The 20639-nt window shown below is 31.6% G+C and overlaps 1 protein-coding gene across 1 annotated transcript; it reads right to left on the reverse strand.

Moving 5' to 3' along the window:
* Positions 1 to 3734: 3734 nt before the first annotated feature.
* Positions 3735 to 7572, reverse strand: LOC139892884 (TPR repeat-containing thioredoxin TDX). The gene is made up of 10 exons (XM_071876005.1): positions 7416 to 7572; positions 7286 to 7319; positions 6531 to 6632; positions 5878 to 5965; positions 5707 to 5787; positions 5472 to 5536; positions 5255 to 5395; positions 4707 to 4823; positions 4361 to 4388; positions 3735 to 4216 (listed from the first exon to the last, which is right to left on the reverse strand). Exons 1-10 carry the CDS (start codon positions 7523 to 7525, stop codon positions 3885 to 3887), a joined length of 1098 nt encoding a protein of 365 aa, XP_071732106.1. The 5' UTR covers positions 7526 to 7572; the 3' UTR covers positions 3735 to 3884.
* Positions 7573 to 20639: the final 13067 nt, after the last annotated feature.

Below are 20639 nucleotides of genomic sequence, written 5' to 3' on the forward strand. Positions count from 1 at the left end.
GGGGACTTAACCACCTCCGCTATCATATGCCACCCACTCACACATTTGAAGGAAACTCCTCACACACCATTGTGCAATGTGTACCCGACGTGCTTTGGGTTAAACCGAGTGGCTTACGACATGCACCTTTTCACCACAACAGAACCCTAGAAAAACCTCACCCAAGGATTCGAACCTGCACTGATTTTTCACGAATACATGCCCACAAACAACATGAGGCTTTTTGCCACTCAGCTACAAGCTCGGTGGCACAAGTACTTAATCATTAAAGTATTACTCGGTACTACAATGCGTTCGTCCTAAAGATTAAAAATATATTGATAACTATAATACATATATAGGGAAAATATATAAACAACTGAAATACATTGAAACAAAGTGGGACTGAACCTGCAAATATTTGAGTTAGTATTGTATAAAGATTTGAGTAATTATTACTCCATATGATATTTCAGTATCATGGTCGTCTCATTAATTTTGGAGGTCGCATTCAAGAGATAAAAATGAAGACTTATTATTTGAGCTGAAAATTGAAGACGAATGAGACTTGGTGACTTGGGTCTAAATTATCTAGTAGTTGGGGTTCAAACAATAATAAATTAATCTTTTTAAAACTCATAATCTGTAAAATAGCTAATTAAAAAGGAATTTCTACCTTGTGCCCTTGGGCACATGATAACAAACAATTATTAAACCAAAACCTTCCATGAATAACATTATCCGTAATTAATATGAATGTACAAATGAAAATATAAGTAGTTTATTTAATGCTTATTATATTATTATTAGAAATTTTAAGTGTAATTAATGCTTCTTATCTTATGCCCTAAGGGCACAAGTTAGCCATTATTAAAATTAATATCTATTTGAATAATGTTCCGCTACTGTATATATTTATATGCAATATTATAATTCTGGGTCACTTGAAATTTTTTTACTTATTGGATTACACACTTTGCACATGTGCCGAAGACGCATATGGTAAAGATAAACAAAATTACTTCATTAGTCGTCCTCAAAATTAAAGCCTTATATATCATGTTATTATTTTTGCCCTAGAGAATATACACCTTTATTTAGGTAATGATAATGATAATTTTGAGAATATATTTTCAGTTAGGTTACTATGTTTCTGAATTCGGAGAAAAGAAAATATGTTTTGTAAGTTGAAGCAATGTGTGTAGATATGTTAATGTAATTTTTGTTTAACATAAATTTATCAAAATGGATACGAAATAAGTTGCTATTTATTCATTATTTTTGCCAAGTTTAACAACTTGCAGCAGTTTTGGCCGGGGCCCCTCCCTTCGTTGATGGTTTCTATAGGCAGCTTTTATGGTGTGTGCCGTAGTACTCCGTACTACAGTAGTATACTGCTGCACATGTGCTCTACCCGTTCTTGTAAAGCTAACTCCTCGTCTTTTTATCAATTACCAATTGCACCCTCAAGTATTATTTACTTAATTTAAGTAGTCTGTTTGCTATTATAAGTTCTGTTAAACCAAATGCATTTGAGAAGTTAAGGACTTTAGGTGGTACGTGCATCACGATAATGTTATAATCATGTTATTTAAAATAAGTCCCTTATAAGATATTATTATGCCTTGATGATTTGTGATATAACCACATATATCTTTTCTTTGCGTGTTTGAATAAAAGTTAGAATCACGACGTAAATGGATATGAAAGTAGATTGGTATATGTGTTTTTCTATAACCATCACATTGATGTTTTTCATTTTCAAATTTGTAGCCCACCAAAACCAACCAAAGACAAAGGAACCATACCCATTCTTTCATTCATATGCCCTTGAATTGAACCAAACATCCTACAAGGGCATGTTTATTTACCACCTAATGGTCTGAACATCTTTTAATTCAGTAAATAAAATTGATATTTTTTTTATAATTAACTGCTACTAAAAAAAATAAAAATAAAGTAAACAACCCCTAAATTTTTTCTAATTGGATAACGTATTTATAAAAGAAAAGTCATGCCCGAAGATCAAGAAGATGGTGGTAAAATTATACTCTTGTAGTGAGTCGTGTATATTCACATAATTTAAAGGTTGCTTGATTTACTACGAGTATAATTGATAGGTTCTAGGTAGTTTTATTACAAAAATAAATTTGTTTGCCATTTAAAAACAAATATTCATATTCACGTGAAAAGATTTCGGTTAGCATTAAAAAGAAAGTATTTTTGGGTATGCATTGATATATATTGAAAATTACAACACAAGTATATCGGTGGTCCTACATTTGGTACCCTAGTAACCTCTAGAACCATAACGTTTGTTAAGTTATTCCCATCCACATTGGCCTATAAATAGATTGTCTCTTTTGAGCCTTATTTGGTAGGGTAATTTGGTGCAACTCCACTTGGAGGATTTTATTCCATAAAGATAAAATAGAACCATTGTTTTCTCTCAAATCTTTATATCATAGGTTCATTGTACTCATTCACGAATGAAAGAATGTAAGGTGTGTGTGAACTTGTTATGTGGTTGAGCAAGCGAGAAAACGAGTAAATCTTTACTCTCTCATTCTCTTTAATTTTGTGATGATAACAATGTACAAAGAGGTAATGAATAATTGTGGAGTTGAAGCGTTGAGTGTGATGTTGACAGAAGATAGAGAGCACAAAGGACCGAGTGCAATGAGTGTATTGCATCTTACTCCTTTGTGCTCTTTATGCTTCTGTCATCATCATGTTGCTTCCTCTTTGTTATTCATCGCTTCACGGGGCTTGTTTTAAGGTAATCTCAAAGCATTTAGTTTCAAACTTCATATTGAAAAGTCTTTATTAGATAGCACTAGCTAGTGTGAACCTATTCATCACGACATCACATAAAATTTCTATTGTCTTGAAACTTTTGGGATTATTTATTGATGTACAATAATCGTTTTTAACAAAAGACATATATTATATATACACCTGCATATACTAATTAACAACTTTTTATGTGTTTAAATTATGTATCGTAAAGATATTGCCTAAGTTTCATGGCGAACAACTTACTAGAAGATACATATTGTACTTGGTAATCTTTTTCAAACATATAAGTAAGGTGAAAACTTTAAACCTTGTTCACAAAAATAAAAATGAAATGATATGTGATTATTGTTGGATGATATATAGAACTTGAAGGGTTCCATATATTTCGTTTACAACAGCCAATCCCATCAATCATGATCATTACCATATCTCTTGATCAAAAAGTGTGGTTGACATCTTTCATGGAAACCTTTTTTATACTCTTATATGGGACCTTAGGTTTTTTTTACCATTTTTAAAAATTTCAAAAAAATGAGTATATGTTTTATGTTAAGGTGGTGATTCGTAATCAATATTTATCCATACACTACCAAACATGTTATAAATTGTTGTACTATACAATATCATGTAACATATTTGCTAGTGTCGAACTGTCAAGTCATATCATAAGATTATTGATGTTGAAAAAAAGCTGATTGCAGTACCTCATGATATATGCATGTCATTTTGATGTTGTTAAGCCATTAAGGTATTTAACCATTTTTGTTTACGCAATCATATTGCAGAAAAAAAAAAATTAACCCCTAAGCGACTAAATTACATTCTCAACTAAAATGGTCAATAACAAAAATTACATTCTCAACTAAAATGGTCAAATACAAACATCCACAACGAACATCATCGAATTGTTGCACATCAACATGAACATATTTAGAAATGGTAAAAGGGATTCGAAGTCTCAATGATACAATGATCTATATATCACAAATCTATGACGTTTAAAAAAAGAAAACAAACATTACACAAATGTCTATGACACTATAAAAGAAGAAAACAAACAAAACATAAGGTTTTAATACACATAATACTGATTTAGCAGTGATAACTTACGCCGTGGCATACTTAGCAATTTTTGCTTCAAGTGAAGCTTTATCGGCCCCAACCACTTTATCGATCTCCATTCCGTTTTTTGTAAAAAAAATCGATGGCACACTGCTAATATTCCACTGTGCAGCAACTTCTCTCGCCTCATCGATATCAATTTTTAGGAACAATACTTTAGGGTACTTGGCTGCCAAGTTTGTATAGAGAGGAGCCATGAAACGACATGGTCCACACCATGTAGCCGTGAAGTACAAAATGGCAAGTTGGTTTGATTTTGATGAAGTGGTCAACTTTGCTTTCAACTCGGTTGCGGTTTGAATGCTGACTACTTGACCTGAAGACCCAAAAAAAAAAAAAAAAAACAAGAAGATAATATATCGTAAGTAACAACTCGCCTCATATGGATAGAAGAACGATAACAAGCAAACCATGTTGAGATATTGTTTAATTGTGCGAGCATTAAAACCAAATAACATACCGTACGTTTGAGGCGTAGTATTCATGTCCTGCGTTAAGTAAAAATGATATGTGAGCCTTAGGTGAATACCTTAAATAATCTAAATATCAAAAACTAATGGGTAACAAGATTTAGCCTAAAATTAACCGGATGAAAAATAATAATACTAAAATAATCAATTTGTATTTTCGCTACTACTTCAACTTATCATGTATTAGAGTAACTTGTATAGAAAAAGTTCCAACTGTTGTACTATAATGTAAACGTAAAAAGGTTATCTGTTAATATGATTTAAAGCCGTCTCAGTAGTTCAGATCGATTTTAGTCGTGTGTTGGATTTAATTAAGAATATAACAAATATACATGCCTCAGTTTTAAATTGTGTTTTTTGTTTCTCGCGTTCATTTGCTGCAAGTTTTCTTTCCTTCCGCAAACGTTCGTACTTTCGCCGATGCTCTTTAATCTTGTGGACGTTAGGTTCAATCTGCAAATAGAAACAACACGATAAAAGAACAGTAAAACATGTATTTGGGTTTATATTTGGCCCACAATGTATTTGTAAGATTAAAAACATGGCAAACAACCAAACACATACACTAGACTAACTCAATATAGATATTATATATCCATTAACTTTTTCACGTGCTATATTTTCCTTCATGACCTTTTTTTTAGAAACAAAAATAAATAAACAAAACGAAACATTTCATGTTTTTTCCACCCAAATGCCTACAATAGTTATGTGTAACTTAAATTTTAAAAACTTGTCATACTAAATAATCAATAAAAATCCATATTCTAAATCTATCTTATTAGTAGTATATATGCTATGCTATTAAACAAATATTCAAACGTTAATAATATATTCATTTGATGAAAACATTTTCAAAAAAGTGTCGCGTGTGAGAAAAAAACCTTTTTAAGAAGTAAACTGATCTCATCATCATAATCTAATGTAGACGCTACACCCAAATCACGAGCTGCCTCTTCCCATAGACCAAGCATAGCCCTTGCCATACCACGCATTTTATAGCCTTTTGCTGAGTCAGCATTTATCTGGAAACTCGTTAAAAAATGTCAGATATGAGTTGATTAGGTTATGTTCATAATAAGTGAAAATTTAGAAACAGACCTTTAGAGCTGCATCAGCATCTCGTATTGCAGCATTTGGTTTCTTTAAAAGGACATAAACACTAGCTGCAATTATATATAGAAGATTATAATATAAATAACCAAAAACACTTGCAAGGAAAATAGATAGTGATTTCAAGATCGAATGTTGCATCGAATTAAGGTTTAAAAAAATCAAAACGCACATCCAAAGGCTAAATAAAGTTTTAACTTTATATTTCGTAAGTATGAAATACCTCGTGTCGCATATAAAATAGCTGAATTTGGATTCAGGGTAATAGCTTCTGTTAGGTGATTTATGGCTTCATCATATTTACCTACAAGTGTTGGCAATGTAATGAATATGCTAATTCATTTAGATGATAGTAGACAATATTTAACGATAAAGTATCTACATATAAACATGCCTTGAGAAATTTCATCAGTAGCTGTCGACTTCAACGCTTGTGCAAGATCACGACTTTCCTCATCAACCACAACTGAAGGATCTCCCATCTGCAACCAAAGTTAGAAATTGGTATTAAAAGAGCCAAAAAAAAAAAAAAAAAAAAAATAACAACTTGTGTAACAACCCACACAGGTAACAAGATTGGTGGATCCTGGCGCGGGTTGGGTAACAGAAACGGGAGAAAATAATCACTTTTTAGTACAGGGTAACATGGTCGGATTGGGTTAACCTAAACATTTTGGTCTATTTCTAAAATTATGATTATTATATAAAGTTGTAGTTGTGACAAGAATGGTCCAAATCCTTACATAAAAGAACTTACGTGTAGTACGCAATAGAAACAAACTTTCCTCTACTAAAACATGTTTGACCATTGACCTGTTTGAGAAAAGTACAACTGTACTTGACTTGCTAACCTTTTAAGCTAAAAAAGTGTATTTGACCGGCTTGGGCTAAAGATGGCCCAAATCAGCCCAATACCCTTTTAAGCAAAAGATAACTATTTGACCTGCTTGTGAAAAGCACCAGCCAAATCGAACTATTCATATACAAATGGTTCAAAATCATCACCTTTAGTAATACATAATGTAAAGTTTGAACCCTTTAACCCACCTTTTGTGGAGGATTGTTGTCAGGCATTACAATATCGGAATCATCCAACTCAAGGTCAGACTCAACAATATCCTCGTTGAAAGCGTGTCCATTTGCTGCACCCTTTATGAGAGTTTAGCGGTAAACACAAGAATATAAAAATAAAAAGCTAAAGTGGAAAACAAAAAACAAAAATCAAAACAAAATTTAAAAATAATCCTACAAAAATGTAACATAAAGGAAGTAAACAGCATCGCATAAATTCAGTCAAAGCTGCATTCTTAAATTTGGTAACACTTTCTAAAGAACAAAAAAGATGATGATTAAGGTTGCACAACACTCATAATCAATTATCTGCAAAATAACCAATTTATAACCACACGTAAACCTCACCGAACCATAACGAGCCTAAATAATCAGATTATCAGAATCCCATAACAAAGGTTGTACAACACTCATAATTCATTATTTGTGAAATTACCAATTTATACACACACCTAAATCTCACCTAACCGTAAAGAACCTAAATAATTAGATAATGAGAATCCCATAACCAGGTTTTACAACACTCTAACATTAATTATTTGTGAAGTAACCTATTTGTGCACACGCCTAAACCTCAATGAACCATAACTAGTCAAACCATAATTAGTAAAACAGTGATTAGTTCACAGTTCAAAATTTAATTATTTCTATATGTGACTCAAATGAAAACTATTATTGTGAGCATAAACTAAATAAATACAATATGTAATAAATAAAACATTGGGGCTTACTGAAGTGGATGGTTGTGGGATTTTGGCACCAAGACTGCAAACATACGAATGAAAACAAATCAATAAAAAAAAAGTGACAATAATTAGTATAATGAAATAATAATAAGAAAAATTTAGGTAAAAAAGATACCTTTGAAGAAAGGTTTTGAAAAACCCTAGTGATGGGTTGTGAAGAATTGATGGGTCACATTGAATGGTTTCAACCAAGCTTTTTAGTTCTTTAATCTTTGAATCATCCATAAGGCTAATTGATCAGTTCTTTTGCTCAATTTTAGGGTTTGTTTGGAAACAGGGGAGGGAAGGTTAGGATCTTTGAAGGTCAGAAGAAAATACCGGATGCTACTATGAACTATGAAGGCATGAATGCGAATATGCGATGAACAAAGGACGGGCTCTTCTGTATTTTTAAGTGTGTTTTATAGAAAAAAAAAAGTTTAAAAAATAAAATAAAATAAAATAAAAAGAGTATGAAAATTGATATTTCTAATTTCATATATTTAATACATCACTCAAAATTCCTAGTATACCCTTAAGTGATTTGTGTGTAGAATATTTGATGAAATTTATTTGAGAACAATTTTGGAAGGAAAAAAAAATCAAATTTTGGTGGAACTATCAAAAATATGTTTAAAAATATATTCACTTCAATTAAATATACACCTACATTTTTAATTTATCTTATTATATTATATTGATTAATATTGATGATTAATCAATGATCGAAGTACTTTATATTTTTTCGAAAAACATAAATTTAATTTAAATAAAAACTTTTGATAAATCGTAAAAAAGACAATTCAAGCCAATGGAAACGGTACCCAAACTATGAGTTTTAGAAGATGTAATAGTGTTATAACTTACAACATATTCAGGCTCAACATTATTAAACTGCTACTCAACATTATTAGACTCCTCTTTATGTTGAAACAACAATAATAATAACATAGTATGTCATACTTAGAGGTAAAACTAACAAAATTTAACGATGATACAATTTCAACTTCAGTGTGAGATTGAAGTTTTCAAATAAAAAATAATATCATATTTTAATTACTAAATATTACTCCCGCACTTACTCCTTAACTTTCTACACTAATAGTGTCGCAAATCCGCCTAAGCCACTGGTTAAAGCTAGAAAGTAAATAAAGAGAAAACCAGTTCAAGGAGCCGAGAGAAAAAAATGTGGTGAATTCATCAAGAATATTTGAAGCCGGGCTTGAAAATTTTGTGTCGTTTGTTTTTTGGTTTAGATGGTTTTCTAATGTTACGCTCTTTATGTAGATTGATTATTATCTTTTATTAGTTTGTGTTGGCTTAGATTTGATTTTCGTGTGTTAAGCTTGGTTTGGATTTTGCTTAGTGTCGCGAACTTTCGTTTGATTGATAGTTATGTTCAGCTTGTTACTTTTTTGCTTTTGTACGTCTAAAAGGGTTTCATCTTCTTGATGAACTCATTTCTACTTAGAAGTTTTCTAATGACAACCCTAAGGGATGTCATAAGAGAATTATTGATCCATAAAAGAGTTGTACATTATATTAACTGAGGGTGGTTATATGCAAGAATTGAGCGGTTATGTTGTATGTACAAACAAAAGAAGCGTGTGTGTCTCTTAAAGACAGCCCTAAGGGCTATCATTAGAAAATTTATTCTAACATAAATGGTTCTTTGTTTTTTCGGCGGAAAGATTTTTTTTATTTATTGCAAACGTGAATTACTGTTAGACACCACTACATGTGATAAAATATGACCTTATTTTGATTGTATGAAGTCCTAAATAGCACAATAAAGTTACATATCTATAGTTAATATTAAAATGCTATAATGATAACATCATAAATAGTCATTTTCCTTTATTAAAAAACTCAAAATGAAAATAGAAAAAAAATCTAATTCACTTGGATAACATCATAAATCAATTTAATTACAATTAAAATTTAATCTTTATAATTAATCATAATTTAATTATTATGATTAAGATATAATTTAATCTTTATAATTTTTTTTTAAAAAAAAAAAATTCAAAAGGCATTTGTTATTAGTTATAATTATTATTAAAAATATAAATACTCAATTTTTAAGCAAACTTTATTATTATTATTAATTATTATTATTTTAATTTTAATAATAATTATTATAATATTAATATTCAAATATGGATTCTCTTTACGCAATTAATTACGTTACATATGTATGCGAAAATACATGTCTCTATATATTTGTAAGAACAACGACAAGTTTCTTAGTCAGAATCCGTGGTTTTACGGGTCACTAAACTAAACGGCTTTAGCATTTACATTCACTTAATTCCTAAAACATATCATTAAACTGTTTCATTTAACCAAAACTTTATTATTATTATTATTAATTATTATTATTATAATTTTAATAATTATTATTATAATATTAATATTCAAATATGGATTCTCTTTACGGGATTAATTACGTTACATATGTATGAGAAAATACATGTCTCTATATGTTTGTAAAAACAACGACAAGTTTCTTAGTCAGAATCCGTGGTTTTACGGGCCACTAAACTAAACGACTTTAACATTTACATTCATTTAATTCCTAAAACATATCATTAAACTGTTTCATTTAACCAAACTCGTGGTTCCACGGGTCATTTCACTAGTACTTGTAAATTGTATCATAAACGTGATATATTGTAACGACCCGACTTTTTCGACTTGCTTTTGTGCTTGTTACTTTCCGCGAAACTGCGTATTTGTGCGTACTGAGCTATATTGTATTCTGAGATCTTATTTCATGATTAATTACCTTTGTTTATACCATACAACATGCCATTAAGTACTTAGTTACTTAACTTGATCCTCGAATGCTTTTACGACCGTTAGTGTCACTTGACGTTGAGAACGAGCTATATGTTTTGGTACACGTTTAACTTTGGTCGTAATTGGAATATTACGACTACGAAATACTAATTGTTATTTTCTAATAACAATTACTTGGGCTTTTGGTTGCTTAACTACGCTTAGTAATTTACTTATGCTCACTAGTTAGTCTTGTTGGACTTTATACCTTGTTGGACTCAAGCCCACCCTACTCTAGCTAATGAACTATTTAATTAGCCCAATTTTAATAAGTTTATGACCCATATAAATGTAAGACAAATGCTCATTTATTAGAGGAAACATACTAGCATTTTTGTTAACCATAATCATAATTGTTGCATGAGATCCCAACATAAGCACCAACTTTAGACAACCATTAACCAAAAAACAAAAGTTTGTCCCCCTTGTTCCCCCCATGTTCGACGGCCACCACCACCTTGCCACCCCATCACCTCTTATAAATACCATGCTAATTCCCCACATTTCACACTTGATCTCATTCACAAATTACACACACTTACTCTCTAATTCTCTCTCTAGTATTTCTCACTCTAAAAAGTGTAAGTTTTAAATTTTCTTCTTCTTCTTCTTCTTCTCTTCTCAATGTCGACATCATCATCATCATTAAAGGATATAGCTTTTAAGCTTTTTGATCTTGTTATATCTTGTAGATTCAAACTTGGGTTTGAATCCTTCAAGAACATGAAAGATTCAAGCTTTCTAGCTTTGAATCTTCATTTACTTGTTAGATCTAACTTATGATTTATTTATTTTGTTATAAAGATTAAAACTTGTGTTTATGATCTTCATGTAACTTGAAGATCTAGTCTTTTGCTTTAAGGATCTTCAAGAACATTAAAGATCCAAGCTTTCTAGCTTAGGGTTTCATTATTTTGTTAAAGATCTTAGCTTTTTAGCTTATGGTCTCATTACTTTTACTAGATCTTAGCTTTCTAGCTTATGGTCTCATTAATCTTGTAAAGATCCAAGCTTTCTAGCTTAGGATTTTCTTAGTACTTGAGATCTAAGTTATTATTGTAGATCTCACTTACTTGGAACCTTTTTGTGATTGTTGTGATGATAAAGATCAAGTCTTCATCATCACATATGATGAAGATGCATAAACTTATGTAAAAAGGACAAAGGTTGAAGCTTTATTGGGGTTGTGCAATAAAGAGGCAACCTTGATGTTCAAAACTTGTAGAATGATAGCTTTTACTCTTAGTTGTGTGTTGATGGTTGAAACTTGGTCAAAGTTGAAATGTCCCGTTCATATTGATTATAAACGTTCCATATTAATTGATTTCGTTGCGAGGTTTTGACCTCTATATGAGACGTTTTTCAAAGACTACATTCATTTTTAAAACAACCATAACCTTTATTTTATCTATATAGGTTTAAAAAGCATTACGTAGATTATCAAATAATGATAATCTAAAATATACCGTTTACACACGACCATTACATAATGGTTTACAATAAGAATATATTACATCAAAAATAATTTTCTTGAATGCAGTTTTTACACAATATCATACAAGCATGGACTCCAAATCTTGTCCTTATTTTAGTATGCAACAGCGGAAGCTCTTAATAATCACCTGAGAATAAACATGCTTAAAACGTCAACAAAAATGTTGATGAGTTATAGGTTTAACCTATATATTATCAAATCATAATAATAGACCACAAGATTTCATTTTTATAACACATCTCATATCAGGCATTTCGCAAACTGCATAGAGATAAAAATCATTCATATGTTGAACACCTGATAACCGACGTTAACTTAATGCATAGAATATCCCTAAAACAGAACCTCTCGTCTGTATAATAATCTCGAAGTACTAAACCATCCATAACCTGAATGAGGGTTGTTAAGCCCAATAGATCTATCTTTAGGATTCACGTCAATTAGGGGCCATTTCCCTAATTCTTAGGTTACCTGACTTGAAGGGCGATATTCGATTTAATAATCCAACCATAGAATGTAGTTTTGCGTACTTGTGTCTATTTTGTAAAACATTTATAAAGCTGCATGTATTCTCATCCCAAAAAAAATATTAGATTGTAAAAGTGGGACTATAACTCACTTTCACAGATTTTTACTTTGCAGGAAGTAAGACTTGACCACTGGTCGATTCACGAACCTATAACAAATGTGTACATATATATCAAAGTATGATCGAAATATATTCACAACATTTTTCATTACGTTTTTATGATTTAAGTTTGTTAAGTTAGCAGTCCTCGTTAGTAACCTACAACTAGTTGTCCACAGTTAGATGTACAGAAATAAATTAATATATATTATCTTGAATCAATCCACGACCCAGTGTATACACGTCTCAGGCTAGATCACAACTCAAAGTATATATATTTTTGGAATCAACCTCAACTCTGTATAGCTAACTCAAACATTACTACATATAGAGTGTCTATGGTTGTTCCAAATAATATATATATGGGTCGATATGATATGTCAAAACATTTTATACGTGTCCATGGTATCCCAAGATTACATAATATGTATAATACAATATAAATTAGTTAGGATATGTTTAATCTAGATTTGTTACAAAATTTTCGTAGCTAAAACTAGCAAGTTTATCCAATTTTGTTTTACCCGTTATTTCTTCGTTTCAAATCCGTTTTGAGTGATTCAAGTTGCTATGGTTTCATAATGAACTAAAATTTATGAAACTAAACAGAAAAAGTATAAGTTTATAGTCAAAAATACAGGTTACAAGTCATTTTTTAAAGAGGTAGTCATTTCCGTCGAAAAAAACGACATCTTGATGACCATTTTGAAAAACATATTTCCACTTTGTGTTTAACCATGATTTTTGGATATAGTATCATGTTCATATGTAATATCATTTTTCCAGAAAACAAACTTCCAATTCAAAGATTAAGATACTTTTTATTTTATTTTTAACCCAAAACAGCCTCAGATTTAACTACGACGGCGTATGTCCGGTTTTACGGTGTTCTTCGTGTTTTCAGGTTTTAAATCATTAAGTTAGCATATCATATAGATATAGAACATGTGTTTATTTGATTTTAAAAGTCAAGTTAGAAGGATTAACTTTATTTACGGACAAGTTTAGAATTAACTAAACTATGTTCTAGTGATTACAAGTTTAAATCTTCGAATAAGATAGCTTTATATGTATGAATCGAATGATGTTATGAATATCATTACTGCCTTAAGTTTAGTAGGTAAACCTACTGGAAGTGACAAGAAATAATCTAGCTTCAAAAGATTCTTGGATGGCTTGAAAGTTCTTGAAGTTGAATCATGACAGGAAAACAAGTTCAAGTAAGATTTCTGCTCGAATTAAGATTGTTATAGTTATAGAAATTGAATCAAAGTTTGAATATGAGTATTACCTTGAATTAGAAAGATAACCTACTGTAAGTAACAAAGGTTTCTTGATCTTGAATGATTACTTGGAATGGACTAGAAAGCTTGGAAGTAATCTTGCAAACTTGAAATTGTTCTTGGTTTTATGAAACTGGAACTTATAGAATATATGAAGAACACTTAGAACTTGAAGATAGAACTTGAGAGAGATCAATTAGATGAAGAAAATTGTAGAATAAAAGTGTTTGTAGGTGTTTTTGGTCGTTGGTATATGGATTAGATATAAAGGATGTGTAAGTTTGTTTTCATGTAAATAATTCATGAATGATTTATAATATTTTTTTTGTAATTTTGTGAGATATTTCATGCTAGTTGCCAAATGATGGTTCCCACATATTTAATGACTCACATGGGCTGCTAAGGATCTGATCATTGAAGTGTATATACCAATAGTATATACATCTAGAAGCTGTGTATTGTACGAGTACGAATACAGGTGCATACGAGTAGAATTGTTGATGAAAATGAATGAGGATGTAATTGTAAGCATTTTTGTTAAGTAGAAGTACTTTGATATGTGTCTTGAAGTCTCTCAAAAGTGTACTAATACATCTAAATACACCACATGTATATACATTTTAACTGAGTCGTTAAGTCATCGTTAGTCGTTACATGTAAGTGTTGTTTTGAAACCTTTAAGTTAACGATCTTGTTAAATGTTATTAATTCAATGTTATTATACTTAAATGAGATGTTAAATTGTTATGTTAACATGATAACATGGTGTATGAATATATCTTAACATCATATATTGAAATGACCCGTTCATATACATTATAAACGATTCATAATAGTTGATTACATCGCGAGGTATTTGACCTCTATATGATACATTTTACAAACATTACATTCGTTTTTAAAAGATAAACTTTCTTTACAACGAAAGTTGACGGCATGCATACCATTTCATAATACATCCAACTATAATTGACTTAAAAATAATCTTGATGAACTCAATGACTCGAATGCAACGTCTTTCAAAATATGCCATGAATGACTCCAAGTAATATCCTTAAAATGAGCTAATGCACAGCGGAAGATTTCTTTAATACCTGAGAATAAACATGCTTTAAAGTGTCAACCAAAAGGTTGGTGAGTTCATAGGTTTATCATAACAATCATTTCAATATATTAATAGTCCACAAGATTTCCGTTTATAAATATATGTACACTCGCAAGTGTATAAAACCGTTCTGCTTATGTTGAGGCCTCAGTAACCAACCTTAACAATAATATAATAAGTCATCTTCGCAAAGATGGATACGTACACTCGCAAGTGTATAAATAATCCTCGAAGTACTAAACATCCGCCCACTAGCTCTTATGTCTAGTGCAGCCTACAGGATGGGGGTGTTAAGCCCGATAGATCTATCTTTAGGATTCGCGCTCACATGCTCTTATAACATGTAACTAAATTACCTAGCACATCAATCCGCAGAATTATCATTTTTGATCACTTGTCTCTATTTCGTAAAGCATTTATAAAAGCAGCGCATGTATTCTCAGCCCAAAAATATATATTGCAAAAGCAATTAAAAAGGGAGCAAATGAAACTCACCATACTGTATTTCGTAGTAAAAATACATATAACGTCATTTAACAAGTGCAAGGTTGGCCTCGGATTCACGAACGTATCAATATTGAGATTCAATATTGCAGGAAAGTACGTAGACGCAACGGAGATGATAAACACTAGATTGACCTCACGAGCATACCCATGAACCATACCCATCACCTCCATAGCTATAACCCATAATTTCCTTAGCTTCGACTCATTCAAAAAACTATTTTGAAATCACTCGGACATCACTCCGTCGTAATATTTTATGTATACTAATAATATCTTGAAATAATACAGAGCAAATATATATATATATATGTAAATCGATTGAGAGAGTTTAGAGAAATATATTTTCAAGTTTCTATGAAATAATGAAACCTATTGAATTCTATTTATAATAGATTTTTGAATTATTAAAGTGAATTATTAAAATATGAATTATTAAAGTATGAATTATTAAAGTGAATTATTAAAGTATGAATTATTAAAGTGAATTATTAAAGTATGAATTATTAAAGTAAATTATTAAAGTATGAATTATTAAAGTGAATTATTAAAGTTAAAGTAAAGTAAAAGTAAAGTAAAGGTAAAGTTAAAGTATAGTAAAAGTATAAAAACTATGTATGTATAATACGCGTATAAATATATATAATATTAATTTAAATCGTTATATATATTTAATGAAATAAAATATAAATATCATTATATTTATTATACTGGTTAAGTAATGAGTTATCAAAAGTAATTCTAGATATTTATAAAAGTTATATATATTTTAATAATAAAGTTCTTTTTAAACTGAAAACGTTTTTGTACGTTTGAAAATAGATTAATAGAATATTATGGAAACCAATTCTCCACTAACTTTTGTCTAACTTTCGTAAATGACACTTTTTGTTTTTATTTATAAATAGCTTTACAAATTATTTCGAATATCGTTAAAAGGAATAGATTTTCTCAATCATAGTGGACCTCTCAACAGAGACTTGTAATCATAATTCAATGTTTCTGATAATTCAAGCATTTAATATATTTTTTTTAATTTCGTCGATAATCATATTGAAACAAATACGTTCATGTAAAGCATTATACGTTTAAATACTTTTTTGACATTTTCAATTTATAATATATACACATATACATACATATTCATATATGTTCATTTAATGGTTCGTGAATCATTGGAATTTGGTCGAGGTTTAAATGAATGTATAAATATAGTTTAAAATCCTTGAGATTTAACTTAACAAACATTGCTTATCGTGTCAGAATAATATAAAGATAAAGTTTAAATTTAGTCGGAAATTTCTGGGTCGTCACATATATATATATATGTTAAAATACTATTACAACGATAATCGTTACGTATATATATTGTTTCGAAATTCTTAAGTTAGTAGTCTTGTTTTACATATGTAGTTCATTGTTAATATACTTAATGATATATATAATTATCATTTTATCATGTTAAATATAGTGTAACAATATGTTAATATGATACATATGTATTTAGTAAGACGTTGTTATAACGATAATCGTTATATATATCGTTTCGAGTTTCTTAACTTAGTAGTCTCATTTTTATGTATATAACTCATTGTTAATATACCTAGTGATATACTTACTTATCATAATATCATGTTAACTATATATATATATATATATATATATATATATATATATATATATATAGTTTTTACAAGTTTTAACGTTCGTGAATCGCCGGTCAACTTGGGTGGTCAATTGTCTACATGACACTCATTTCAAATAATCAAGTCTTAACAAGTCTTAATTGCTTAACATGTTGGAAATATTTAATCATGTAAATATCAATTTCATTTAATATATATAAACAAGGAAAAGTTCAGGTCACTACAGTACCTACCCGTTAAATAAATTTCGTCCCGAAATTTTAAGCTGTAGAAGGTGTTGACGAATCTTCTGGAAATAGGTGCGGGTATTTCTTTTTCATCTGATCTTCACGCTCCCAGGTGAACTCGGGTCCTCTACGAGCATTCCATCGAACCTTAACAATTGGTATCTTGTTTTGCTTAAGTCTTTTAACCTCACGATCCATTATTTCGACGGGTTCTTCAATAAATTGAAGTTTTTCGTTGATTTGGATTTCGTCTAATGGAATAGTGAGATCTTCGTTAGTAAAACATTTCTTCAAATTCGAGACGTGAAAAGTGTTATGTACAGCCGCGATTTATTGAGGTAACTCAAGTTGGTAAGCTACTGGTCCGACACGATCTATAATCTTGAATGGTCCAATGTACCTTGGATTTAGTTTCCCCCGTTTACCAAATCGAACAACGCCTTTCCAAGGTGAAACCTTAAGCATGACCATCTCTCCAATCTCAAATTCTATATCTTTTCTTTTACTGTCCACGTAGCTCTTTTGTTGACTCTGGATGGTTTTTAATAGTTGTTGAATTTGGATGATTTTCTCGGTAGTTTCTTGTATTATCTCCGGACCCGTAATATGTCTATCCCCCACTTCACTCCAACAAATCGGAGACCTGCACTTTCTACTATAAAGTGCTTCAAACGGCGCCATCTCAATACTCGAATGGTAACTGTTGTTGTAGGAAAATGTGCTAACGGTAGGTGTCGATCCCAACTGTTTCCGAAATCGATAACACATGCTCGTAGCATGTCTTTAAGGGTCTGTATCGTCCTTTCACTTTGCCCATCAGTTTGTGGATGATAAGCAGTACTCATGTCTTGACGAGTCCCCAATGCTTGTTGAAGTGTCTGCCAAAACCTTGAAACAAATCTGCCATCCCTATCAGAGATAATAGAGATTGGAATTCCATGTCTGGAGATAACTTCCTTTAAATATAATCGCGTCAACTTCTCCATTTTATCATCTTCTCTCATTGGCAGAAAGTGTGCTGATTTGGTAAGGCGATCGACTATTACCCAAATAGTATCATAACCACTTGCAGTTCTTGGCAATTTAGTAATGAAATCCATGGTAATATTTTCCCATTTCCATTCTGGGATTTCAGGTTGTTGAAGTAGACCTGATGGTTTCTGATGTTCAGCTTTGACCTTTGAACACGTCAAACATTCTCCTACATATCTTGCAATATCGGCTTTCATACCCAACCACCAAAAATGTTTCTTGAGGTCCTTGTACATCTTTCCCGCTTCGGGATGTATTGAGTATCTGATTTTATGTGCTTCCCCAAGTACCATTTTTCTCACATCTCCAAACTTTGGTACCCAAATTATTTCGGCTCTATACCGGGTTCCGTCTTCTCGAATATTAAGGTGTTTCTCCGATCCTTTGGGTATTTCATTCTTCAAATTCCCTTCTTTTACGACACCCTGCTGCGCCTCCTTTATTTGAGTAGTAAGGTTAGTACGAATAATTATATTCATAGCTTTTATCCGCATAGGTTCTCTGTCCTTTCTACTCAAAGCGTCTGCTACCACATTCACCTTCCCCGGATGGTAACGAATCTCGAAATCGTAATCATTCAATAACTCAATCCACCTACGCTGCCTCATGTTTAGTTGTTTCTGATTAAATATGTGTTGGAGACTTTTGTGATCGGTATATATAATACTTTTGACCCCATATAAGTAGTGCCTCCAAGTCTTTAATGCAAAAACAACCTAATTCCAAATCATGTGTCGTATAATTCTGCTCGTGAATCTTCAATTGTCTAGACGCATAAGCAATTACCTTCGTTCGTTGCATTAATACACAACTGAGACCTTGCTTTGAGGCGTCACAATATATCACAAAATCATCATTCCCTTCAGGCAATGACAATATAGGTGCCGTAGTTAACTTTTTCTTCAACAATTGAAACACTTTTTCTTGTTCATCCTTCCATTCAAATTTCTTCCCTTTATGCGTTAATGCAGTCAAGGGTTTTGCTATTTTGGAAAAATCTTGGATGAATCTTCTGTAGTAACCAGCTAATCCTAAAAATTGGTGTATGTGTTTCGGAGTTTTCGGGGGTTCCCATTTTTCAACGGTTTTAATCTTTGCCGGATCCACCTGAATACCTTCTTTGTTCCAACCAAAATGCACACTTTGAAAACTTAGCGTATAGTTTTTCTTTCCTCAACAACTCTAGCACTTTTCTCAAATGTTCTTCGTGCTCTTGATCATTCTTTGAGTAGATAAGTATATCATCGATGAAAACAATGACAAACTTGTCAAGATATGGTCCACACACTCGGTTCATAAGGTCCATGAACACAGCTGGTGTGTTAGTCAAATCAAATGGCATAACCATAAACTCGTAATGACTGTAACGCGTCCTAAAAGCTATTTTCGGAATATCATCCTCCTTCACCCGCATTTGATGATATCCGGAACGTAAATCAATCTTCGAATAAACTGACGAACCTTGTAGTTGATCAAATAAGTCGTCGATTCTCGGTATTGGGTAACGGTTCTTGATGGTAAGTTTGTTCAACTCTCGGTAGTCGATACACAACCTAAATGTACCATCTTTCTTCTTGACAAATAAAACAGGAGCTCCCCATGGTGATGTGATTGGTCGAATGAAACCACGCTCTAAGAGTTCTTGTAATTGGCTTTGGAGTTCCTTCATTTCGCTGGGTGTGAGTCTGTATGGAGCACGAGCTATTGGTGCAGCTCCTGGTATGAGATCTATTTGAAATTCAACAGATCGGTGTGGAGGTAGTCCCAGTAATTCTTTCGGAAATACATTGGGAAATTCTTTTGCGACGAGAACATCATTGATGTTCTTTTCTTCGGGTTTGACTTCTTCGATGTTTGCTAGAACGGCATAGCAACCTTTTCTTATTAGTTTTTGCGCCTTCAAATTACTAATAAGATTTTGCTTCGCGTTGCTCTTTCCTCCGTACACCATTAAGGGTTTTCCTTTTTCTCTTACAATGCGAATCACATTTTTGTAACATACGATTTCCGCTCTCTCCTTTTTCAACCAGTCCATGCCGATTATCACATCAAAACTCCCTAACTCTACTGGTATCAAATCAATCTTAAACGTTTCGCTAACCAGTTTAATTTCTCGATTCTGAAATATATTATCTGCTGTAATTAATTTACCGTTTGCTAATTCGAGTAAAAATTTATTATCCAAAGGCGTCAATGGACAACTTATTTTAGCACAGAAATCCTTACTCATATAGCTTCTATCCGCACCCGAATCAAATAAAACATAAGCAGATGTATTGTTAATAAGAAACGTACCCGTAACAAGCTCCTGGTCTTCCTGCACTTCAACCGCATTAATGTTGAAGACTCTTCCTCGGCCTTGCCCATTATTATCCCCTTGATTTGGACACGCATTTTTGTAATGGCCCTTCTTCCCGTATCCGAAACAGGTAATGTCGGCATAACTTGTTTTGGCATTATTTGTTCCCTTAGCCATTGATCCATAGATTTCGCACTTTGTCACATCATGGCCCTTTCTTTTACACTTAGTACACACTGCCGTACAGAGCCCAGTCGGATTGTATCCTTCACACCTCTGACATGGTTTCTGCCTCTTGTT

Source organism: Rutidosis leptorrhynchoides, chromosome 2 (genome assembly GCF_046630445.1).
Source record: "Rutidosis leptorrhynchoides isolate AG116_Rl617_1_P2 chromosome 2, CSIRO_AGI_Rlap_v1, whole genome shotgun sequence".
NCBI lineage: Eukaryota > Viridiplantae > Streptophyta > Magnoliopsida > Asterales > Asteraceae > Rutidosis > Rutidosis leptorrhynchoides.

Excerpts from the sequence above, each read along its gene's own strand:
- LOC139892884 (XM_071876005.1), bottom strand. The coding sequence starts at position 7,525 with ATGGATGATTCAAAGATTAAAGAACTAAAAAGCTTGGTTGAAACCATT. Across the intron at positions 5,966-6,530 it reads ACAACAATCCTCCACAAAAG|ATGGGAGATCCTTCAGTTGT; the intron begins GTGGGTTAAAGG and ends CTTTGGTTGCAG. Across the intron at positions 4,824-5,254 it reads TCAGTTTACTTCTTAAAAAG|ATTGAACCTAACGTCCACAA; the intron begins GTTTTTTTCTCA and ends TTCTATTTGCAG.